The sequence below is a fragment of the Mobula hypostoma genome, chromosome 9 (genome assembly GCF_963921235.1).
Source record: "Mobula hypostoma chromosome 9, sMobHyp1.1, whole genome shotgun sequence".
In the NCBI taxonomy this organism is placed as follows: Eukaryota; Metazoa; Chordata; class Chondrichthyes; order Myliobatiformes; family Myliobatidae; genus Mobula; species Mobula hypostoma.
This window is the reverse complement of record NC_086105.1, coordinates 1762302-1782452: the sequence shown is the minus strand read 5'-3', so window position 1 is coordinate 1782452 and position 20151 is coordinate 1762302. Positions and strand designations below refer to the sequence as shown.

Here is a 20151-nt window from a genome sequence, read left to right as displayed (position 1 = left end):
ACTGTTCTCCTTGTGTTTACATTCTGCATTTGATGTAAAATTGCACAGCGTGCAGTCATCCATAACCTTAATCATTACAATATTATATTACAAAATGATCTTTTTAATATTTTTCAATGGCAATGCTGTTGTGTAAATTTAATAATGTTGTGTACATTCAAACATCTGACTCAGAGCCAGACCAGGACCAATGGAATTCAAAACAGGAATGTTGGAAATACTCAACAGGTCAGACAGCATCTCTGGAGAGAGAAACAGAGCTAATGTTCAGTTTGATCTCTGTTTATCAAATGTAAGTTCTTCAGCCTGAAGAGTTAACTCTGTTCCTCTCTGCAAATACAACCCGATCTGCTGAATATCTCCAGTGACTTGCATCACTAGAAAATTAGAGGCCAAGAGGGACAGAGTGAGGCTTTTGGTTTAGAACAGTTGCTAAGTCGCTCTAGATTCTCCAGCAGAAAGTAATCTGCATTTTGGACGCACATCCCAGGAGCGGGCCCTTCGGCCCAACATGTCCGTGCCAGCCATGATGCCAGATTTAGCTCATCCCAGCTGCCTGCACATGATCCACATCCCTCCCTTCCCTCCATATCCACGTGCAGATCTAAATGCCTTTTTATCGAATCTGCTTCCACCACCTCTCCTGGAAGCGTGTTCCAGGAACTGTCATTCTGTGTTCAAAAATAATTACAAATCTTTAAATGTTCTTTCTCTCACCTTAAACCTATGGTCTCCGTTATTTGGCATTTCCACACTCTGTATGCCTCTTTTAATTTTATAAACTTCTTTCAGGTCGCCAACACTCCAGAGTCATTAACTCACAAGTGTCCAACCTCTCCTTGTAGCACACACCTACTAATTCAGGCAGCATCCTGGTGAGCCTCTTCTACCTCCTCCACAAAGCCTTCACATCCTCCTTACATATAATGAGGTGACAGGAACAGCACCTCTGATGGTAGGCAGCTGCTTTTCATAGTATTACATTATACCGTATGGGTGGCGGGGTCTCTACCAAAGGAGTTGTGAGGTGCTCCTTCCCTCCGCTATCCTGCAGGTCACCCTTGGACAAGGTGTAGCATCTGCTTAGCCCCCCGATCAGGGTCACATGAAGTCATGGGAGCAGGTGGTGGGTATTTGTATGAGCAGCCCGTACATATCACAAGTCCTGGTTATGCGACCGCTGACATCAGGCAGACGATCTCTGAAGAGGCTGGGGTCACCTATCTTGTAATGACACTGCCCAGAAAAAGGCAAACCACTTCTGTAGAAAAATTCGCAAAGAATAATCATGGTCATGTGAAGACCATGGTCGCCTATGTCATACGACACAGCATATAATGAGCAAACAGTGCAGTAATACTTCAGTTTTGCTGCTCTAGCAGTGACTTGGTCAATCAATGCTCTGTCTCTCTCAACGTGGCTCCCCCTTGTTACTCACCATTTGATAGTTTATTGCTACTAAATGGCATTTGAGGACAGCAGAGACTTTTTCCCCAGAGCTGAAATGGCATAATTTTAAGGCGGTTGCAGCAAAGTATAGGGGGATGTCAGTGGCAGGTTTTTTACACAGAGAGTGGTGGGTGCATGGAATATGCAGTTGGGGATGGTGGTGGAGGCAGATACATTAGGGGCATTCAGATAGATGAGTGGATGATAGAAAAATGGAGGGCTATGCAGGGGGAAAGTGTTAGATTGATCTTACAGAGTAGGTTAAAAGGTCAGCACAACATCATGGACCAAAGGGTCTGCATTGTGCTGTACTGTTCTGTGTTCCTTTAGTACAGATACTTACTTTGCAGCCCTCCCTGCGATGTCAGTCCAGTTTATGTGGTTAGGTTAGGTTAGTAGAGTGCTATTTTGGTTATGTTAAGCTGTCCAGTACATATTATGGATGTGATTTATTGACCAGCAATTATGTAAAATTTGCTGTAACAAGGAGATAAATAGCGTTTGTAATTAAGTTGAAAATTTGAAAGTTGAAAATATCCTCACATGTTTATGATTGGTTCTGAGATGGTGTGGAACTGACCGTTTGCTGTCTTTGTACTGAATACAGTCATTGGTTGAGTTCCTTTTTTGATGGAGAATTTCTGATTAACGTGTTTAGACCGTACATCATTGTGAGGAATGGAAAACCAGCCGTGACAAACAAGCACATTGACGAGCTCTCTCAGGGATACAGGTAATCTGTCTTTATCTGTTCAGTGGCAGTGTGGTGACTGTTGGGCCTTGCTTCTTGATATGGGGGAAAAGATGCTGGCTGAGCTGCCCTGTCTGGGGCTTGAAATGCGGGGAGGGAGCGTGGCTGGAATCAACTCTACTGTCTGGATAAGACGTAGGAGCAGAATTAGGCTATTCAGCCAATTATATCTGCTCCACCATTCCATCATGGCTGCTTTACTTTCCCTCTCAACCCTGCTGTCCTGGCTTCTCCTGGTAACCTTTGACACCCTTATTAATCAAGACCCTATCACTCTGCTCTTTAAATATACCCATTGACCTGGCCTCCACGGCCATCTGTGGCAATGAATTCTACAGATACACCACCCTCTGGCTAAAGAAGTTCCTCCTCATCTCGGTTCTAAATGGACATCTCTCTATTCTAAGGCTGTGTCTTCTGGTCCTAGACTCGCCCACTATTGGAAACATCCTCTCCACATCCACTTTATCTCGGCCTTTCAATATTCAATAGATTTCAATGAGATCTCCTCATTCTTCTAAACTCCAATGAGTGCAGGCCCAGAGCCATCAAATGCTCTTGGAGTTTGAGGAGGGGTTGTGAGCTTCACTGTCTTGGGCTTGGAGTGTGGGTTGTGTGAGCTGCATTCTGATGAGCCAGGAATCCCAATATGCCTGATTTACAAGGGTAGGGTTCCTGACCAAATCAAAGTTTTTGTCATCAGTGGTAAACTGAATGGCCTTGTCCAATTAGCCGAGTGCTCAAAAGATCTGCTTAGCAGAGCTCCCAACCATCCTTTTGAATATCGAAAGGCCTAGATCGAGTGGATGGTAGACTGGATAATTCCTATAGTGGGTAAGTCTAGGGCCCGAGAGCACAGCCTTAGAATACAGGGACGTGTGTTGAGAATAGAGATAAGGAGGAGTTTGCCACTGTCAGCTGTGGAGGCCAAGTCACTGGGTATATTTAAAGTGGAGGTTGATGGGTTTTTGATTAATCAGGGTGTCAAACGTTACAGGGAGAAGGCAGGAGAATGGGGTCGAGGGGGATAATAAATGAGCCATGGTAGAATGGCAGAGCAGACTCAATGCACCAAATGGCCTAGCTTTACTCCTATGTCTTATTGACCTTATGGTCTATCCTGTGTAAAGGGGGGGGTGGGAAAGAGGGCGGGTGGAGGTGAGAGGGTGATGTGTGTTGAGGCAAAGGTACAGAGAATGGAAACGTACCCCAGACTGGAACTTTACACTGGAATTAGGCAGCAGGCGGATGCAGAAACATTTGGAATCTTCAAATCAGTTCAAATTAAGTTTAATTTTCATTCAAACCATATAGTGCCTATAAAAAGTATTCACCACCTCCCCTTGGAAGTCTTCATGTTTTATCGATTTACAATATTGAATCACAGTGGAGTTAATTTGGCTTTTTTGACACTGATCAGCAGAAAAGACTCTTTTGTGTCAAAGTGAAAACAAATTTCTGCAGATTGGTCTAAATTTATTACAATCATTAAACACAAAATAATTGATTGCATAATTACTCACCCCCTTCAAGTCAGTATTCTGACTTGTCAGTATCCAGGCCAAGTCAGGTCTGGACTCTGACTTGGTCACTTCAGGATGTTAACTTTGTTGTTCTTGAGCCATTCCTGTGTAGCTAAACTTTCTGCCAAGTTGCAGTTCTCTTGGAGACTGCATCCAGTGTTCTTCCAGGATTTCCCTGTATTTGGCTGCATTCATTTTACCCTCTACCTTCACAAGCCTTTCAGGGCCTGCTGCAGTGAAGCATCCCCACAGCATAATACAGTCACTACCATGCTTCACGGTAGTGTTGGTAAGTTTTTGATGATGTGCAGTGTTTAGTCTGATAGCCAAAAAACACAGTTTTGGTTTCATCAGACCACAGAACCACCTTCCAACTGACTTCAGCATCTGCCACATGCTTTCTGGAAAACTCCAGCCGAGTTTTCATGTGAGATTTTTTCAACGGTGGCTTTCTCTTTGCCACTCTCCCATAAGGCTGTGACTGGTGAAGCACCCGGGCAACTGTTGTTGTATGTGCGGTCTTTCCCATCTGAGCCACTGAAGCTTGTAACTCTTCCAGAGTTGTCATAGGTCTCTTGGTGGCCTCCCTCACTAGTTCCCTTCTTGTATGGTCACTGTTGGCTCTAGGCAAATTTACAGCTGTGCTATATTCTTTCCATTTCTTGATGATTCTTAACTGTATTCCAAAGGATATTCAGTGACTTGGAAATGTCCTTGTATCCATCTCCTGCCTTGTGCTTTTCAAGAGCCTTTTCCCGGAGTTGCTTGGAGTGTTCTTTTGTCTTCATGGTATAATTTTTGCCAGGATACTGACTCGCCAGCAGTTGGACCTTCCAGATACAGGTGTAGTTTTACTACAATCAATTGAAACACTTGACTGCACACAGGTCTCCAAAAGCAAATCTCCTTTTAACTAATTATGTGACTTCTAAAACCAATTGGCTACACCAGTGATGATTTAGTGTGTCAGATTAAAGGCGGTGAATACTTATGCAGTCAGTTATTTTGTGTTTTATATTTGTAATTTAGATCACTTTGTAGAGATCTGTTTTCACTTTGACACTAAAGAGTCTTTTTCTGTTGATCAGTGTCAAATAAAAGCCAAATTAAATCCACTGTGATTCAGTGTCAAGAACATAAGATATAGGAGCAGGAGTAGGCCATCTGGCCCATCGAGCCTGCTCCCCCATTCAATAAGATCATGGCTGACCTGGCCGTGGACTCATCTCCACCTACCTGCCTTTCCCCATAACCCTTAATTCCCTACTATGTAAAATCTATCCAACCTTAAATATATTTACTGAAATAGCCTCCACTGCTTCATTTGGGCAGAGAATTCCGCAGGTTCACCACTCTCTGGGAAAAGCAGTTCCTCCTCATCTCCGTCCTAAATCTACTCCCCTGAATTTTGAGGCTATGTCCCCTGGTTCTAGTCTCACGTACCATAGGCCCTTTCAGGGCCTGCTGCAGTGAAGCATCCCCACAGCATAATACAGTCACTACCATGCTTCACGGTAGTGTTGGTAAGTTTTTGATGATGTGCAGTGTTTAGTCTGATAGCCAAAAAACACAGTTTTGGTTTCATCAGACCACAGAACCACCTTCCAACTGACTTCAGCATCTGCCACATGCTTTCTGGAAAACTCCAGCCGAGTTTTCATGTGAGATTTTTTCAACGGTGGCTTTCTCTTTGCCACTCTCCCATAAGGCTGTGACTGGTGAAGCACCCGGGCAACTGTTGTTGTATGTGCGGTCTTTCCCATCTGAGCCACTGAAGCTTGTAACTCTTCCAGAGTTGTCATAGGTCTCTTGGTGGCCTCCCTCACTAGTTCCCTTCTTGTATGGTCACTGTTGGCTCTAGGCAAATTTACAGCTGTGCTATATTCTTTCCATTTCTTGATGATTCTTAACTGTATTCCAAAGGATATTCAGTGACTTGGAAATGTCCTTGTATCCATCTCCTGCCTTGTGCTTTTCAAGAGCCTTTTCCCGGAGTTGCTTGGAGTGTTCTTTTGTCTTCATGGTATAATTTTTGCCAGGATACTGACTCGCCAGCAGTTGGACCTTCCAGATACAGGTGTAGTTTTACTACAATCAATTGAAACACTTGACTGCACACAGGTCTCCAAAAGCAAATCTCCTTTTAACTAATTATGTGACTTCTAAAACCAATTGGCTACACCAGTGATGATTTAGTGTGTCAGATTAAAGGCGGTGAATACTTATGCAGTCAGTTATTTTGTGTTTTATATTTGTAATTTAGATCACTTTGTAGAGATCTGTTTTCACTTTGACACTAAAGAGTCTTTTTCTGTTGATCAGTGTCAAATAAAAGCCAAATTAAATCCACTGTGATTCAGTGTCAAGAACATAAGATATAGGAGCAGGAGTAGGCCATCTGGCCCATCGAGCCTGCTCCCCCATTCAATAAGATCATGGCTGACCTGGCCGTGGACTCATCTCCACCTACCTGCCTTTCCCCATAACCCTTAATTCCCTACTATGTAAAATCTATCCAACCTTAAATATATTTACTGAAATAGCCTCCACTGCTTCATTTGGGCAGAGAATTCCGCAGGTTCACCACTCTCTGGGAAAAGCAGTTCCTCCTCATCTCCGTCCTAAATCTACTCCCCTGAATTTTGAGGCTATGTCCCCTGGTTCTAGTCTCACGTACCAGTGGAATCAACTTTCCTGCCTCTATTTTATGTATCCCTTTCATAATTTTATATGTTTCTCCTGAATTCCAGTGAGTACAGTCACAGACAACTCAATCTCTCCTCATAGTCTAAACCCCTCATCGCTGGAATCAACCTGGTGAACCTCCTCTGTACCTCCAAAGCCAGTATATCCTTCCTCAAATAAGGAGACCAGAACTGCACGCAATACTCCAGGTGTGGCCTCACCAGTACCCTGTACAGTTGCAGCATAACCTCCCTGCTCTTGAATTCAATCCCTCTAGCAATGAAGGCCAACATCCCATTTGCCTTCTTGACAGCCTGCTGCACCTGCAAACCAACCTTTTGTGATTCATTTACAAGTACTCACAAGTCCCTCTGCACAGCAGCATGCTGCAATCTTTTAACATTTAAATAATAATCTGCTGTAAAACAATAAAACATGAAAACTTCCGGGGGGTGGGGGGGAGAATACTTTTAATAGGCACTGTACGTCATCATATACAACACTGAGATTCATTTTCTTGCCAGCATACTCCAATAACCATAATAAAATCAATGACAGACTGCGCCAACAGACTGGACAACCTGTGTGCAAAATACAAACTCTGCAAATACAGAAAGAAAGAATAAATACATAAATAAATAAACTATAAATAGTGAGAACATGAGACGAAGAGTCCTTGGAAATGAGTTCATAGGTTGAGGGAAAAGTTCAGTGTTGGAGCAAGTGAATCTGAGTGAAGTTATCCCCTGTCATTCAAGAGCCTGATGGTTGAGGGGTAATAACAGTTCCTGAACCTGGTGGTGTGGGTCTTGAGGCTCCTGTACCATTTCCTTGATGGCAGCAGCGCAAAGAGAGCACGGCCTGGGTGGTAGGGGTCCCTGATGACGGGTGTAGCTTTCCTGTGGCAACTGTCCATGTGGATGTGCTCAGTGGTTGGGAGGGCTTTACCCGTGATGGACTGGGCTGTATCCACTACTTTTTGTAGGATTTTCCATTCAAGGGCATTGGTGTTTCCTTATCAGGCTGTGTTGTAGCCAGTCAATGTAATCTCCACTGCACATCTATGTTAGTTGGTTAAAGTTATAGATGTCTTGCCGAATCTTTATAAACTCCTAAGAAAGTAGAGGCGCTGCCGAGTTTTCTTTGTAATTGCTCTTGCGTGTTGTGCCCAGGATAAGTCCTCTGAAATGCCACATGGAGAAGAGATTGATTGATTTCTATAACACAAGTTGAAAATTTGTTTTTGAACGGAGGGTTTTCTTTCACATAGAATACTTGCCCAAATTCTCAGCGCCCCGTTACAGAGGTGACAAGAAAAGTTTAAAATAGTTCGATTGGACGGGATTCAGGAATGAGTGGAAATGGGACAGGTTGACATACTTGGATTGAATATACTGGAGGGGAACTGGAGCAAAGGACAGAAAACTATGGTGGGAGAGAGCAAGTGGGAAAAAATCAATCCCATTCATAAAATATCTGCAAACCCCATTGAAATGCTGAGTTTTCTGTGAAGGCTATCAACATTGTCCAGTTATCACATTTAAAGGGGAGTTAATCGTAGGAAATAAAGGCCAATCCTGCCATTAAAATATCTGATGAAGTGCTGCAGATGTAACTGGGTGATAAGTGATTGATTTTTTTTACTGTTTATTTACAGATCATTTGAAGATTTTCTGCATGAGGGGTTGGTGGAGTACCTTGATGTCAATGAAGAAAATGACTGTTACATTGCACTTTATGAGCACATGATCAATACGTGAGTGATTGATTACACAAAATCATCAATAGGTTTAAATTATAACTTGTTTATCCTGTGCAAAGGTATGTTGTTACGATGGTGATATCTGGATGTTAGGAAGAGAGGCAGATATCACCGTCATGTGTCATGAAATGTGTTGTTTTGCAGCAGCAGTACATTGTAATACATAATAATAAAATCTATAAATTACCATAAGTATATATCAAAAAGAAGATTAAATTAAATCAGTAGTGGAAGCAGAGAGGGAAAAATAATGAGATAGTGTTCATGGGTTCACTGTACATTCAGAAATCTTTTAGCGGAAGGAAAGAAGCTTGTCCTGAAATGTTGAGAGTATGTCTTCAGGTTCCTGTACCTCCTCTCCGATGGTAGCAATGAGAAAGGGGCATGTAATTCAGAGAATTGTAGGTACAATTTGCTCAAACCTTACCACACTCACACACAGAGAAGCTGAGAATGGGGCTGGGGCCAGGTTTATCATTTGAATCGCAGTGTAGTTTAAACTCAGAGTTCACTTTAAACCACTTTGCTTCTCGTGGAGAATTTTGTTCAAGACCAGTTGTATTTCGCCACTACATGCAACACCATTCGTTAAAGAGAGTGAATGCTAATTATTACATTAGAAAGATTTAAAATACTCCTGGGAGCTGCTATTATTAAACAGTTAGTACAGTCTTGAGATGCTGCAAATGGGAAAACGGGTTAAGGGCCCCTTTGCAATAACAGTTTGCATTTACTGCTTCACTCCTGGATTTGTCTGCAGGAGGCAATAATGGGCCATAAAATAGTAATAAAAATGATAAATTACAATAAGAAGTATATATTAAAAAATTGAAAATTAAATTAGTAGTGAAAAAAGAGAGGGAAAAATATTGAAATAGTGTTCATGGGTTCATTGTCCATTCAGAAATTGAATGGTGGAGGGGAAGAAGCTGTTCCATATCTTCAGTCTCTGGAGCCTCCCAGTCCCAAGTGTGAGGAAATTCTTTATCAATTTCCTGATTTGTATCGGATTTAAGTTGTCAGACTTGTTCAAGTTCACGTTTAGCGTCATTCAACTGTACACATGTATACAGATAAATGAAGCAACGTTCCTCTGGGATCAAGATGCAAAGCACCATACACGTATCACATATAGCACATAAAATAATATTAACACAATAATATTCACAGATAATAACATACTGTGATAATTAAATCTGATTCTGATACTGTGGTTCCTTCTGCCTGACAGTATGGGCCCTTGATAACTTGTTCCAGTTTCTCCCATTAAAGAGAGCAGTTTCTATCATTATGTTTTATGCCTTAATTTATTCCTCACTCTTCTTTCCAAATGAACAAATCCTCTCTACTAAAGCCAGATTTATGCTACCATATCTCATTCAGTCCATCAGTACAATATTACTCAGGATCAGAATCGGGCTTGTCACTACTGATGTACAGTATGTTGCGAAGTTCATCGCCCAGACCAATCTATCTGAACCCTGGTGCCATACCACAGTAAACCAGGTTCTATCCCCCACCTTCCTCTGAACTCAGCAGCCTTTGCTCATCTTTGTCTCCATCCTCTTTCAACTTTACCTGTCCACAAGTCTTTTTTTTTCTTTTTTCTTTTTGTATTTGCACAGTTGGTTGACTTTTGCACATTGATTACTTTTCTATCTTGTGTGCGGTCTTACATTGATTCCATTGTGTTTCTTTGTATTTACTGTGAGCGTCCACAGGAAAGTGAATCTCAGCATTGTATATAGTTACATGTACGTACTTTGATCATAAATTTACTTTCAACTTGAACTTTGAAGCCTGTCTTACCCAGTGCCATGCCTCACCCTGTCTCTGCTGGCTCTCCAGGGGAACAATTCCCTCAAATTCCGCCCCTCAGGTTCATGTTCTTTGTTCATTCTGCCGTCAGTCATCACCTGTTGGTGGTGGTGGTGGGAGAACTTTGCTGCTAGAGTCCACACTCTGGAGCTGTCCTTCCTACAATCTCTGCTCTTTGCCTAACCAATTTTGAAAACCTGCAGCAGGTCCATTTTGAGCCAGGTATCAACCTTCTTCCTCCCCATAGATGCCGCCTGACCTGCTGAGGTCCCCCAGCATTTTGTACTGACCCTCATTCCACACAACTTTTTGTCACTGCCCTCTGCCACAGGATGCTTTCTCTTCATACACTGAATCAGAACCTTCAGCAATTTTGAACACATTTCCCATTCACCTTCTAGCAGGAGAAATAGAAATAGCAGTAGGAATCATCAATCCAATCCCTGGGGCCTGCTGAACAAAGCTGATCCTGCCTTTCCCAGCCATATCTCCCAATTCCATTAATTTCCAATAACACATACAGATCAGTACAGCACAGGAACAGGCTCTTTGGCCCAGAATACTGTGCCAAACTAATTAAACTAGTAATTAAATGCCTAACAAAACTAATCCCTTCTGATTACACAATGTCCATATCCTTCCATTCTCTGCACACTTGCCTGCTTATTTAAGAGCCTCTTAAACCTCCATCATATCTGCCTCCACCTTGTAATTTCAGTCCCGATTATATTTAATCTCACAGATTAGGTCACCTGCTTTAGCAGGAATAATACTTGTGAAAATATTCTTACTTATGTGTTCCTAGTACATTATTTCCCAATTTAAAAAAAAACTCATAGTTGAACAAATTTGGTAGAAATAGATAATGGGCACAGTGTAGTGGTTTTAAAAACGCAAACAACAGGAATTCTGCAGATGCTGGAAATTCAAGCAACACACATAAAAGTTGCTGGTGGATGCAGCAGAGTCCTGACGAAGGGTCTCGGCCTGAAACGTCGACTGCACCTCTTCCTACAGATGCTGCCTGGCCTACTGCGTTCACCAGCAACTTTGATGTGTGTTACAGTGTAGTGGTGTAAGCTTTGCTGTCTGTTAACACTCTGTGGCCACTTTGTTAGGTACACCTGTACAGCTGCTGGTTAATGCAAATATCTAATCAGCCAATCCACTGAGCAGCAACTCAATACATAAAAGCATGCAGACACAGTCATGAGTTTCAGTTGTTGTTCATATCAGAGATCAGAATGCAGAAAAATGTGACCTAAGTGACTTTGATCGTGGAATGATTGTTGGTACCAGACAGGGTGGTGTAAGTATCTCAGAAACTGCTGAACTCCTAGGATTTTCATGCACAACAGTCTCTAAAATTTACAGAGAATAGTGTAAAAAAGAAAAAAAAAATCCAGTGAGCAGCAGTTCTGAGGCTGAAAATGCCTTGTTACCGAGAGGTCGGAGGAGAAAGGCCAGACTGGTTCAAGCTGACTGGAAGGCGACAGTAACTCGAATAATCATGTGTTACAACAGTGGGGTGCAGAAGACCATCGCTGAATGGGCAACATGTCGAAGCTTAAAGAGCGTGGGCTATAGCAGCAGATGATGTTGGTGTACCTAATAAAGTGGCTACTGTGTGTATTTGAGCAATGTGTTTTGTGCTTAGTGAATAAGATTTCTTCTGCTTTTTGCTGTAGGTCAACAACCCACCTGGAGATTGAACCATTTACGCTCCTCGGAGTATGTGCTGGCCTCATTCCCTACCCTCACCACAACCAGTCTCCAAGGAACACTTACCAGTGTGCCATGGGCAAGCAGGCCATGGGTAAGAGCTGCAGGCCTTGCAGAGCCGCTCCCCTCCTCCCTGCAAGAGGACAAACCGGGAACTAGAGCAAGTAACTTGTTCCCACTACATTGAATCCATCGCTATATTTAGCTGTATTCTTCTACATTTGCAAGCTAGTGAGAAAGGCAGTTAAAAGCAATTATAATGATAAAAGGCTGAAATTTGCAGAAAGAGGAGAATGTAAAAAGAGAGATTTTGAGGAGGGAAAATGGTGGGAGTTGATTGCCACTGTCTGGTTGACTCAGGAACTGTACAAAAGCGTATGAATCTGGCACTGTCATTAGAGTCAGCTTTAATTTTTACAGAGAAGCAGCACGGTGACAGGCCCTACCAGCCCAGCAAGTTCACACCATCCAGTTACACCCATTGACCAATTAACCTACCAGCTTGTATGTCTCTGGAATGTGGGAGGAAACCAGAGCACCCAGAGGAAACCCAGTGCTGTCAGGGCGAGCATGTACAGCAGGAGGAATTGAACCCAGATTGCCACCACTGTAAAGCATTGTGGTAACCACTGTAAAACGAGGAAATCTGCAGATGCTGGAATTTCAAGCAACACACATAAAAATTGCTGGTGAACGCAGCAGGCCAGGCAGCATCTCTAGGAAGAGGTACAGTCGATGTTTCAGGCCGAGACCCTTCGTCAGGACTAACTGAAAGAAGAGAGAGTAAGAGATTTGAAAGTGGTGGGGGGGGGGGAGATCTGAAATGATAGGAGAAGACAGGAGGGGGAGGGATGGAGCCAAGAGCTGGACAGGTGATTGGCAAAGGGGATATGAGAGGATCATGGGACAGGAGGCCCAGGGCGAAGGAAAAGGGGGAGGGGGGGAAGCCCAGAGGATGGGCAAGGGGTATAGTGAGAGGGACACTAACCACTATACTATGTTATAGAGCACTACAGTGCAGAAGCAGGCTCTTCAGCCTGTCTAGTCCGTGCTGAACTCTTGTTCTACCGAGTAACGTTACCCTGCACCTGGACCATAGTCCTCTGTACACCTCTCATCCAAGCTTCTCTTAACTGTTAAAATAGATCCCACACCCACCACTTCCACTGGCAGCTCATTCCACACTCTCACCACCCTCTGAGTGAAGAAGTTCGCCACTCAGGTTCTCCTTAAACACTTCACCTTTCACCCTTAACCCATGACCCAACCTCAGAAGACTGCTTACATCTACCCTCCCTATGTCCCTCATGATTCTGTAAACCTCTGTCAAGTCTTCACTCTTTCTCCTGTGATCCGGGGCGTGAAGACCTAACCTAGAGCAACATGCCGGAGGAACTCAGCAGGACAGGTAGCATTTATGGAAATGAATTAATAGGCACTGTTTTGGGCCAAGAGCCTTCTTGAGGAGGTAAAGTCCCAACTTATTCAACTTTTTCCTACACTCATTAAGAAAGGAGTTATTTTGGTATTTCTGTTCAGTGAGTTTCTGGAGTAGAGTGGTGTTAGGAACTACAGGTAGGCCCGGAGTTACGTGAGGGTTCTGTTGCTGAGAAATGCCGATAAGCTGATTTCTCAAAGTCAAAAATGTCTATAACTACCCCTTTTATGTCTCTGTGCACTTCCTACAATTTCACTGAATATCCACAGTATAACACTACCCAGAATTAAAGTAAAGGATATATATTGTATCCTCTCGTTCATCAGTACCAGGACATATTATTATTGATAGCTTGAAAAATGTATGCCACGGTAGCGTAGTTAGCCTGACGCTATTACATCGGTATCGGAGTTCAGTTCTGACATCATCTGTGAGAAGTCCATGGAATGCTTGCATTTTCTCCGGGTGCTCCGATTTCCTCCCACAGTCCAAAGCTGTACAAGTTAATAGATAAATTGACCTATGTATGCTGCCCCATGATTATCTTTGGATTAAATTGGGAGTTGGTGGGCGGCGCGGTCGATGGGGTGGAAGGGCTGAATCTCAAAAACTATAAATCAATAAATAAATGTACGGCAGAATTTGCATAAAGTTAGGTTTCATTAAGTAAATTGATCAGTAACCTTGGGAGCCCCTGTAAGGTAGAGGTCACATCATCACTCCAGTAGGACATTTGATCAGAGTAGCAGGTAGAATCAAAAGAGCTTCTGTTGAAGAGCAGAGGCCCAAGGGGCCGAATGGCCTCCGCCCAGGCTGTAATTCAAGGAAGGCCTATTATATTGCTGTGGGCTGGTAGAGATTTTCTGCAAACCTTCTTTACTGACTGCAGGTCAGTGGTGCGAGACCAGCGCTAAAGCTTCCTACTAATTGCTTGCCGTGTTTGTCCCATTTGACATCATTTCCAAAGTGAACAGTCTGTTGCCACACACAGTTAAGTAGAGTCAGTGCATAGAGAACGGCCGATCAATATATATGCAGAGTTCCTTTGTTGGTTTTGTGTGTGAAGGTTTTTTTTGTGTTTTTGTTTTGGAGTGTCATTTGCAATTCATTGTCTGTTTTGCTGTGTGGCTGGTGTATTCAGCTGCCCGCACCCTGAGCCTGTACAATCAGCTCCCTGGTTACAGTGCCCTGTCGTCATTTCTGACGTTAGAATGAGGGGCGACTGTCAAAACCTGGATGTAAATGTTGGGCTGGCTGAATGCACGGCTATGATTAATGACACCGTCATTACAATGTGTGGCCTTTGTGGAATATAAACAAGTTAACTTTAACTGGGGCTGCGTTGAGTGTTGGCTGAACTAACTCCGCACAAGCTAAGATTTACTGGTGTGGCATCAGGGAAGAAGGACCTCGCTGATGTCGAGAATGCAGAAACTGGGGTTCTTCTTGGAGCAGGCAAGATTAAAAGGAGATTTAAAAGGGCGTTTAGAATAGTGTTGGTATTTTCTGGGCGACATGGCTTCAGATAATTGACAAAAGACCCAGACACAACGTGGAGAGAGTTCTTTACTGCAGCAAGTTTCTGCCATCTCATAGATGCAACCCGTCTGAAGTGAATTCAGCTGGAAACTCCAAAATAAGTTGGCTAAGTATCAGAAAAGGAAAGTTTACAGGGCACTGGGGAACAGCGGGAAAGAATCAGAATTATGATCACTGACTGAAATGATGTGAAATTTGTTGTTTTTCAGTGCCGTACAAGGGCATAAAATGGCTATAAATTACAAAAGGAACTAATGCAAACAAAAGACCATAAAACAGGAGCAGAATTATGCCATTCAGCCCATCAAGTCTTCTCTGCTGTTTCATCATGGCTAATTTATTATCCCTCCCAGCCCCATTCTTCTGCCTTCTCCTGTAACCTTTGACACCCTGACTAATCAAGAACTTACCAACCACTGCTTTAAATATGCTCAATGACTTGGCCTCCACAGCCGTCTGTGACAATAAATTCCACAGATTCACTGCCGCTGGCTAAAGAAATTCCTCCTCAACTCGGTTCTAAATGGAGGTCCCTCTATTCTGAGGCTGTGCCCTCTTGTCCTAGACTCCCCCACTATAAGAAACATCCTCTTCACATCCATTCTGTCTAGGGATTTCAATATTCAATAGATTTCAGTGTGATTCCCTCCTCATTGTTCTAAACTCCAGTGAGTACAGGCTCAAAAATAAGGAATAACGAGTTAGCATTCATGGCTGTTCAGAAATCTCATTGCAGAGGGAGAAGAAGCTGTTTCTGAGACGTTAAGTGTGGGTCTTCAGCTCCTGTATCTCCTCCTGGATGGTAGTAAGGAGAAGAGGCCATGTCCTGGGTGGGGTGGTGAGGGATTGCTGGTGGGCTAGCACTAAGTAACCGCTTCAGATTGGAGTGGGTACGATCAGTCCACATTTGTCCCAGAATGTGGAAGTAACGTTTGGTCTGGAGCATAGGAGTACTAAAGAGCCGTGCTGATCAATTATCGGGAGTATTCACTGAGGTCATTAACCTCTCACTTCAGCACCTGCTTCAAACAGGCTTCAATTTTAACGATGCCTAACAAGAACAAGAGGTTAACAAGAACCTCAATAACTATAACCCAGTAGCCCTTACATCCACAGTGATGAAGTGTTTTGAGAGGTTGGTGATGAAGCATACTGTATCAAGTCCTGCCTGAGAAGCAACTTGGATCTTTCCCAATTTGCCTACCATTGGCTCTTCACTCAACCCTGGAACATCTGGACAGCAAAGGTGCATACATCAGGATGCTCTTTATCAACTACAGCTTGACACTCAATGCTATAATCCCCTCAAAGCTAACCAATAAGCTTCAAGACCATAGCCTCAATACATCGTTGTGTAATTAGATCCTCTATTTCCTCACTTGCAGACCCCTGTCGGTTCAGATTAGCAACAACATCTACTCTACAATCTCCATCAGCACAGGTACTCCACAAGGCTGTGTGCTTAGTCCCCTGCTTTACTCGCTTTACACTTTGACTGTGAGGCTAAGCACAGCTCCAATGCTATATTTGAGTTTGTGATGACACCACTGTCTTAGACCAAATCAAAGGTGGTGATGAGTCAGCATGTAGGAAGGAGATTGAAAATCTGGCTGAGTGGTGCCACAGCCACAAACTGTCAACTGATTATTGACTTCGGGAGGAGGAAACTGAAGGTTCATGAGCTAGTCCTCACCGGGGGATCAGAGGTGGAGACGTCAACCACTTTATCATAACCTCAGTGTTATAATAATTTCAGCACGTAACTGCCATTATGAAGAAAGCATGACAGCACCTGTACTTCCTTAGGAGGTTGTTAAGATTTGGCATGACATCTAAAACTTTGACAAATTTCTATACATGTGTGGTGGAAAGCGTATTGTCTGGCTGCATCACAGCCTGGTATGGAAATACTAATGCCCTTGGCCGGAAAATCCTACAAAAAATAGTGAATCCAGCCCAGTCCATCATGGGTAAAGCCCTCCCCACCATTGAGCGTATTTACATGGACCATTGCTGCAGGAAAGCTACACCCATCTGTTCTCGATGCTGTCATCAGGGAGATGTACAGAGTCCTCAGGATTCACACCAACAGATTCAGGAACAGTTGTTACCCCTCAACCATAAGGCTCTTGTACGAGAGGGGATAACTTCATTCATCATCACTTGCCTCAACACTGAACTGTTTCCGCAACCTATAGATTCACTTTTAAGGACTCTTCCTCTCATGTTCTTGATGTACAGTGGCATGCAAAAGTTTCGGCATCCCTGGTCAAAATTTCTGTTACTGTGAATAGCTAAGCGAGTAAAAGATGAATTGATTTCCAAAAGGCATAAAGTTAAAGATGACACGTTTCTTTAATGTTTTAAGCAAGAAAATTTTTTTATTTCCATTTTTTACAGTTTCAAAATAACAAAAAAGGAAAAGGGCCCGAAGCAAAAGTTTGGGCACCCTGCATGGCAGTACTTAGTAACACCCCCTTTGGAAAGTATCACAGCTTGTAAACGCTCTTTGTAGCCAGCTAAGAATCTTTCAATTCTTGTTTGGGGGATTTTCACCCATTCTTCCATGCAAAAGGCTTCTAGGAGAAGATGGCGGCGCGACGGCAGCGCACCCAGACACTTCGGTGGTGATGTCTGTTATCTGTCAAGTAGGGGACCGTGCACAATTCTGATTTGATGGAGTCGGACGTGAGAGTACGGAGGAACATTTGGAAAATTTCTGAAATGCCCGCTTCGCTGCCGCTGCTACTGTGTGGTAACTGGAATCTCCGGAGCAGAAGGCCTCGAAATCCTCGGCTTTGCGTGTTTCAGCGGCCGGGGCGAGGTCAAAGGCGCTCGGCAGAGGATGGCGCTCGGGAGGCTGTATCGGAGGGGCTGGTCGGAAGCTCAAAGTTTTCGGACAGGCGGACTCAGTGTTGGCTGTGGTCGGCTGCTTCCAAGGCATTGGCAAGTTGACGGTGCCTGGAGGTTTATGGCAGGGAGTTTCTCCCTTTTGCCGCCTGCTATCGGGGACTCAGGAGTCGATCGACTCGGGGACTTTTGAGACTTTACTTACCGTGCCCATGGTTTGTTCTTCATCAAATTATGGTATTGCTTTGCACTGCTGTAATTATATGTTATAATTATGTGGTTCTGTCAGTGTTAGTCTTTGGTTTGTCCTGTTTTCTGTGATATCACTCCGGAGAAACATTGTATCATTTCTTAATGCATGTATGCATTTCTAAATGACAATAAAAAGAGGACTGAGTGTTCTCATAATCTAGTTCTGTGAGATTCTTGGGCCGTCTTGCATGCGCTGCTCTTTTGAGGTCTATCCACAGATTCTCGATGATGTTTAGGTCGGGGGACTGTGAGGGCCATGGCAAAACCTTCAGCTTGCGCCTCTTGAGGTAGTCCATTGTGGATTTTGAGGTGTGTTTAGGTTCATTATCCTGTTGTAGAAGCCATCCTCTTTTCATCTTCGGCTTTTTTACAGACGGTGTGATGTTTGCTTCCAGAATTTGCTGGTATTTAATTGAATTCATTCTTCCCTCTACCAGTGAAATGTTCCCCATGCCACTGGCTGCAACACAAGCCCAAAGCATGATCGATCCACCCCCGTGCTTAACAATTGGAGAGGGGTTCTTTTCATGAAATTCTGCACCATTTTTTCTCTAAACATACTTTTGCTCATTGCGGCCAAAAAGTTCTATTTTAACTTAAATCAGTCCACAGGACTTGTTTCCAAAATACATCAGGCTTGTTTAGATGTTCCTTCGAACCTTTTGAATAGAACTTTTTGGCTTTGGGCTTGTGTTGCATCCAGTGGCACGGGGAACATTTCACTGGTGGAGGGAAGAATGAATTCAATTAAATACCAGCAAATTCTGGAAGCAAACATCACACCGTCTGTAAAAAAGCCGAAGATGAAAAGAGGATGGCTTCTACAACAGGATAATGAACCTAAACACACCTCACAATCCACAATGGACTACCTCAAGAGGCACAAGCCGAAGGTTTTGCCATGGCCCTCACAGTCTACCAACCTAAACATCATCGAGAATCTGTGGATAGACCTCAAGAGCAATGCATGCAAGACTGCCCAAGAATCTCACAGAGCTATAAGTCTTTTGCAAGGAAGAATGGGTGAAAATCCACCAAACAAGAATTGAAAGACTCTTAGCTGGCTACAAAGAGCGTTTACAAGCTGTGATACTTGCCAAAGGGAGTGTTACTAAGTACTGCCATGCAGGGTGCCCAAACTTTTGCTTTGGGCCCTTTTCCTTTTCTTGTTATTTTGAAATTGTAAAAGATGGAAATAAAAAAAGTTTTCTTGCTTAAAGTATTAAAAAAATGTGTCACCTTTAACTTTATACCTTTTGGAAATCAATTCATCTTTTACCCGCTTAGCTATTCACAGTAACAGAAATTTTGACCGGGGTGCCCAAACTTTTGCATGTCACTGTATATTGCTTATTTATTATTAATATTATTATTTATTTTTCTTTGTGTATTTGTACAGCTTTTTGTCTTCTGCATACTGATTGCCCTGTTGTGCAATCTTTCATTGATTCTATTGCATTTCTTTGTATTTCTGTCAATTATGGTTATTGGATTTATTCAGTGTGTCCGCAAGAAAGTGAATGTCAGGGTTTTATATGGAGACATAGATGTACTGTGATAATAGATTTACTTTGAACTTTGAGGAGGATAGAGGTGTACGAGTGGGTAAGAGGCATTGACTGAGTGGATAGCCAAAAACTTTTTCCCAGGGCAAAGTTGCTAATACGAGGGGGAATAATTTTAAGGTGATTGGAAAAAAGTTAGGCAGTGAACCTATGGAAAAGCTGACATTGACAGATTCTTCATTAGTCAGGTTTCAAAGGTTATGGGAAGAAGGCAGGAGAATGGGGTCGAGAAAGATAATAAATCGACCATGATGGATTGGTGGAGCAGACTCAATGGGCCGAATGGCCTAATTCTGCTCCTCCTATGTCTCATAGTCTATATGTAGTGTAGCCCACACATTGCTTACAGCTACTAGAATTACAATCTCTGTGATATTTGTTCTCAAGACTCAAGAATCGAAGTTCTGTACTGATTTAAGTTCAGGAGTACTGCTGATTGTTTTAATTACTTTGGCTGCCATGTTATAAATTTCTCTCTTGTTTCAGACTGGGCTGCAGTCACAATAGTTTAGTGAACAGAGGCCAAAATCAAAGCAGAATTTCTTTGATTTCTCAGAGAAATGGCTCCAAATTTCACACTTCATTGAGTGCTGTGCCTTGTTACCTGATGTTACTGATGAATACTAAACTATGGTTCAGCTGTTACCAACACCTACTCTTTGGGAATAATAAACTGGTTATATTTAACATGAGAGACAGAGTTTTACACTTGCCAATGAGCTGTTATTTCACCAAACAGCAATTCCTGACCGTCCCACTGTCTTGTGAACACGAGATTCTGTTGATGCTGGAAATCC

The 20151-nt window shown here is 43.0% G+C and overlaps 1 protein-coding gene across 2 annotated transcripts in view; it reads left to right on the top strand.

The window, feature by feature from the left end:
* polr3b (polymerase (RNA) III (DNA directed) polypeptide B) overlaps nucleotides 1–20151 on the top strand; it is a 171331-nt gene that overhangs the window by 97347 nt on the left and 53833 nt on the right. For both annotated transcript variants that reach the window (XM_063057575.1, XM_063057576.1), the window contains 3 exons: nucleotides 2108–2182; nucleotides 8066–8164; nucleotides 11677–11804. In XM_063057575.1, coding sequence (XP_062913645.1) covers nucleotides 2108–2182; nucleotides 8066–8164; nucleotides 11677–11804 — 302 coding nt within the window. The remainder of the gene's footprint in view (nucleotides 1–2107; nucleotides 2183–8065; nucleotides 8165–11676; nucleotides 11805–20151) is intronic.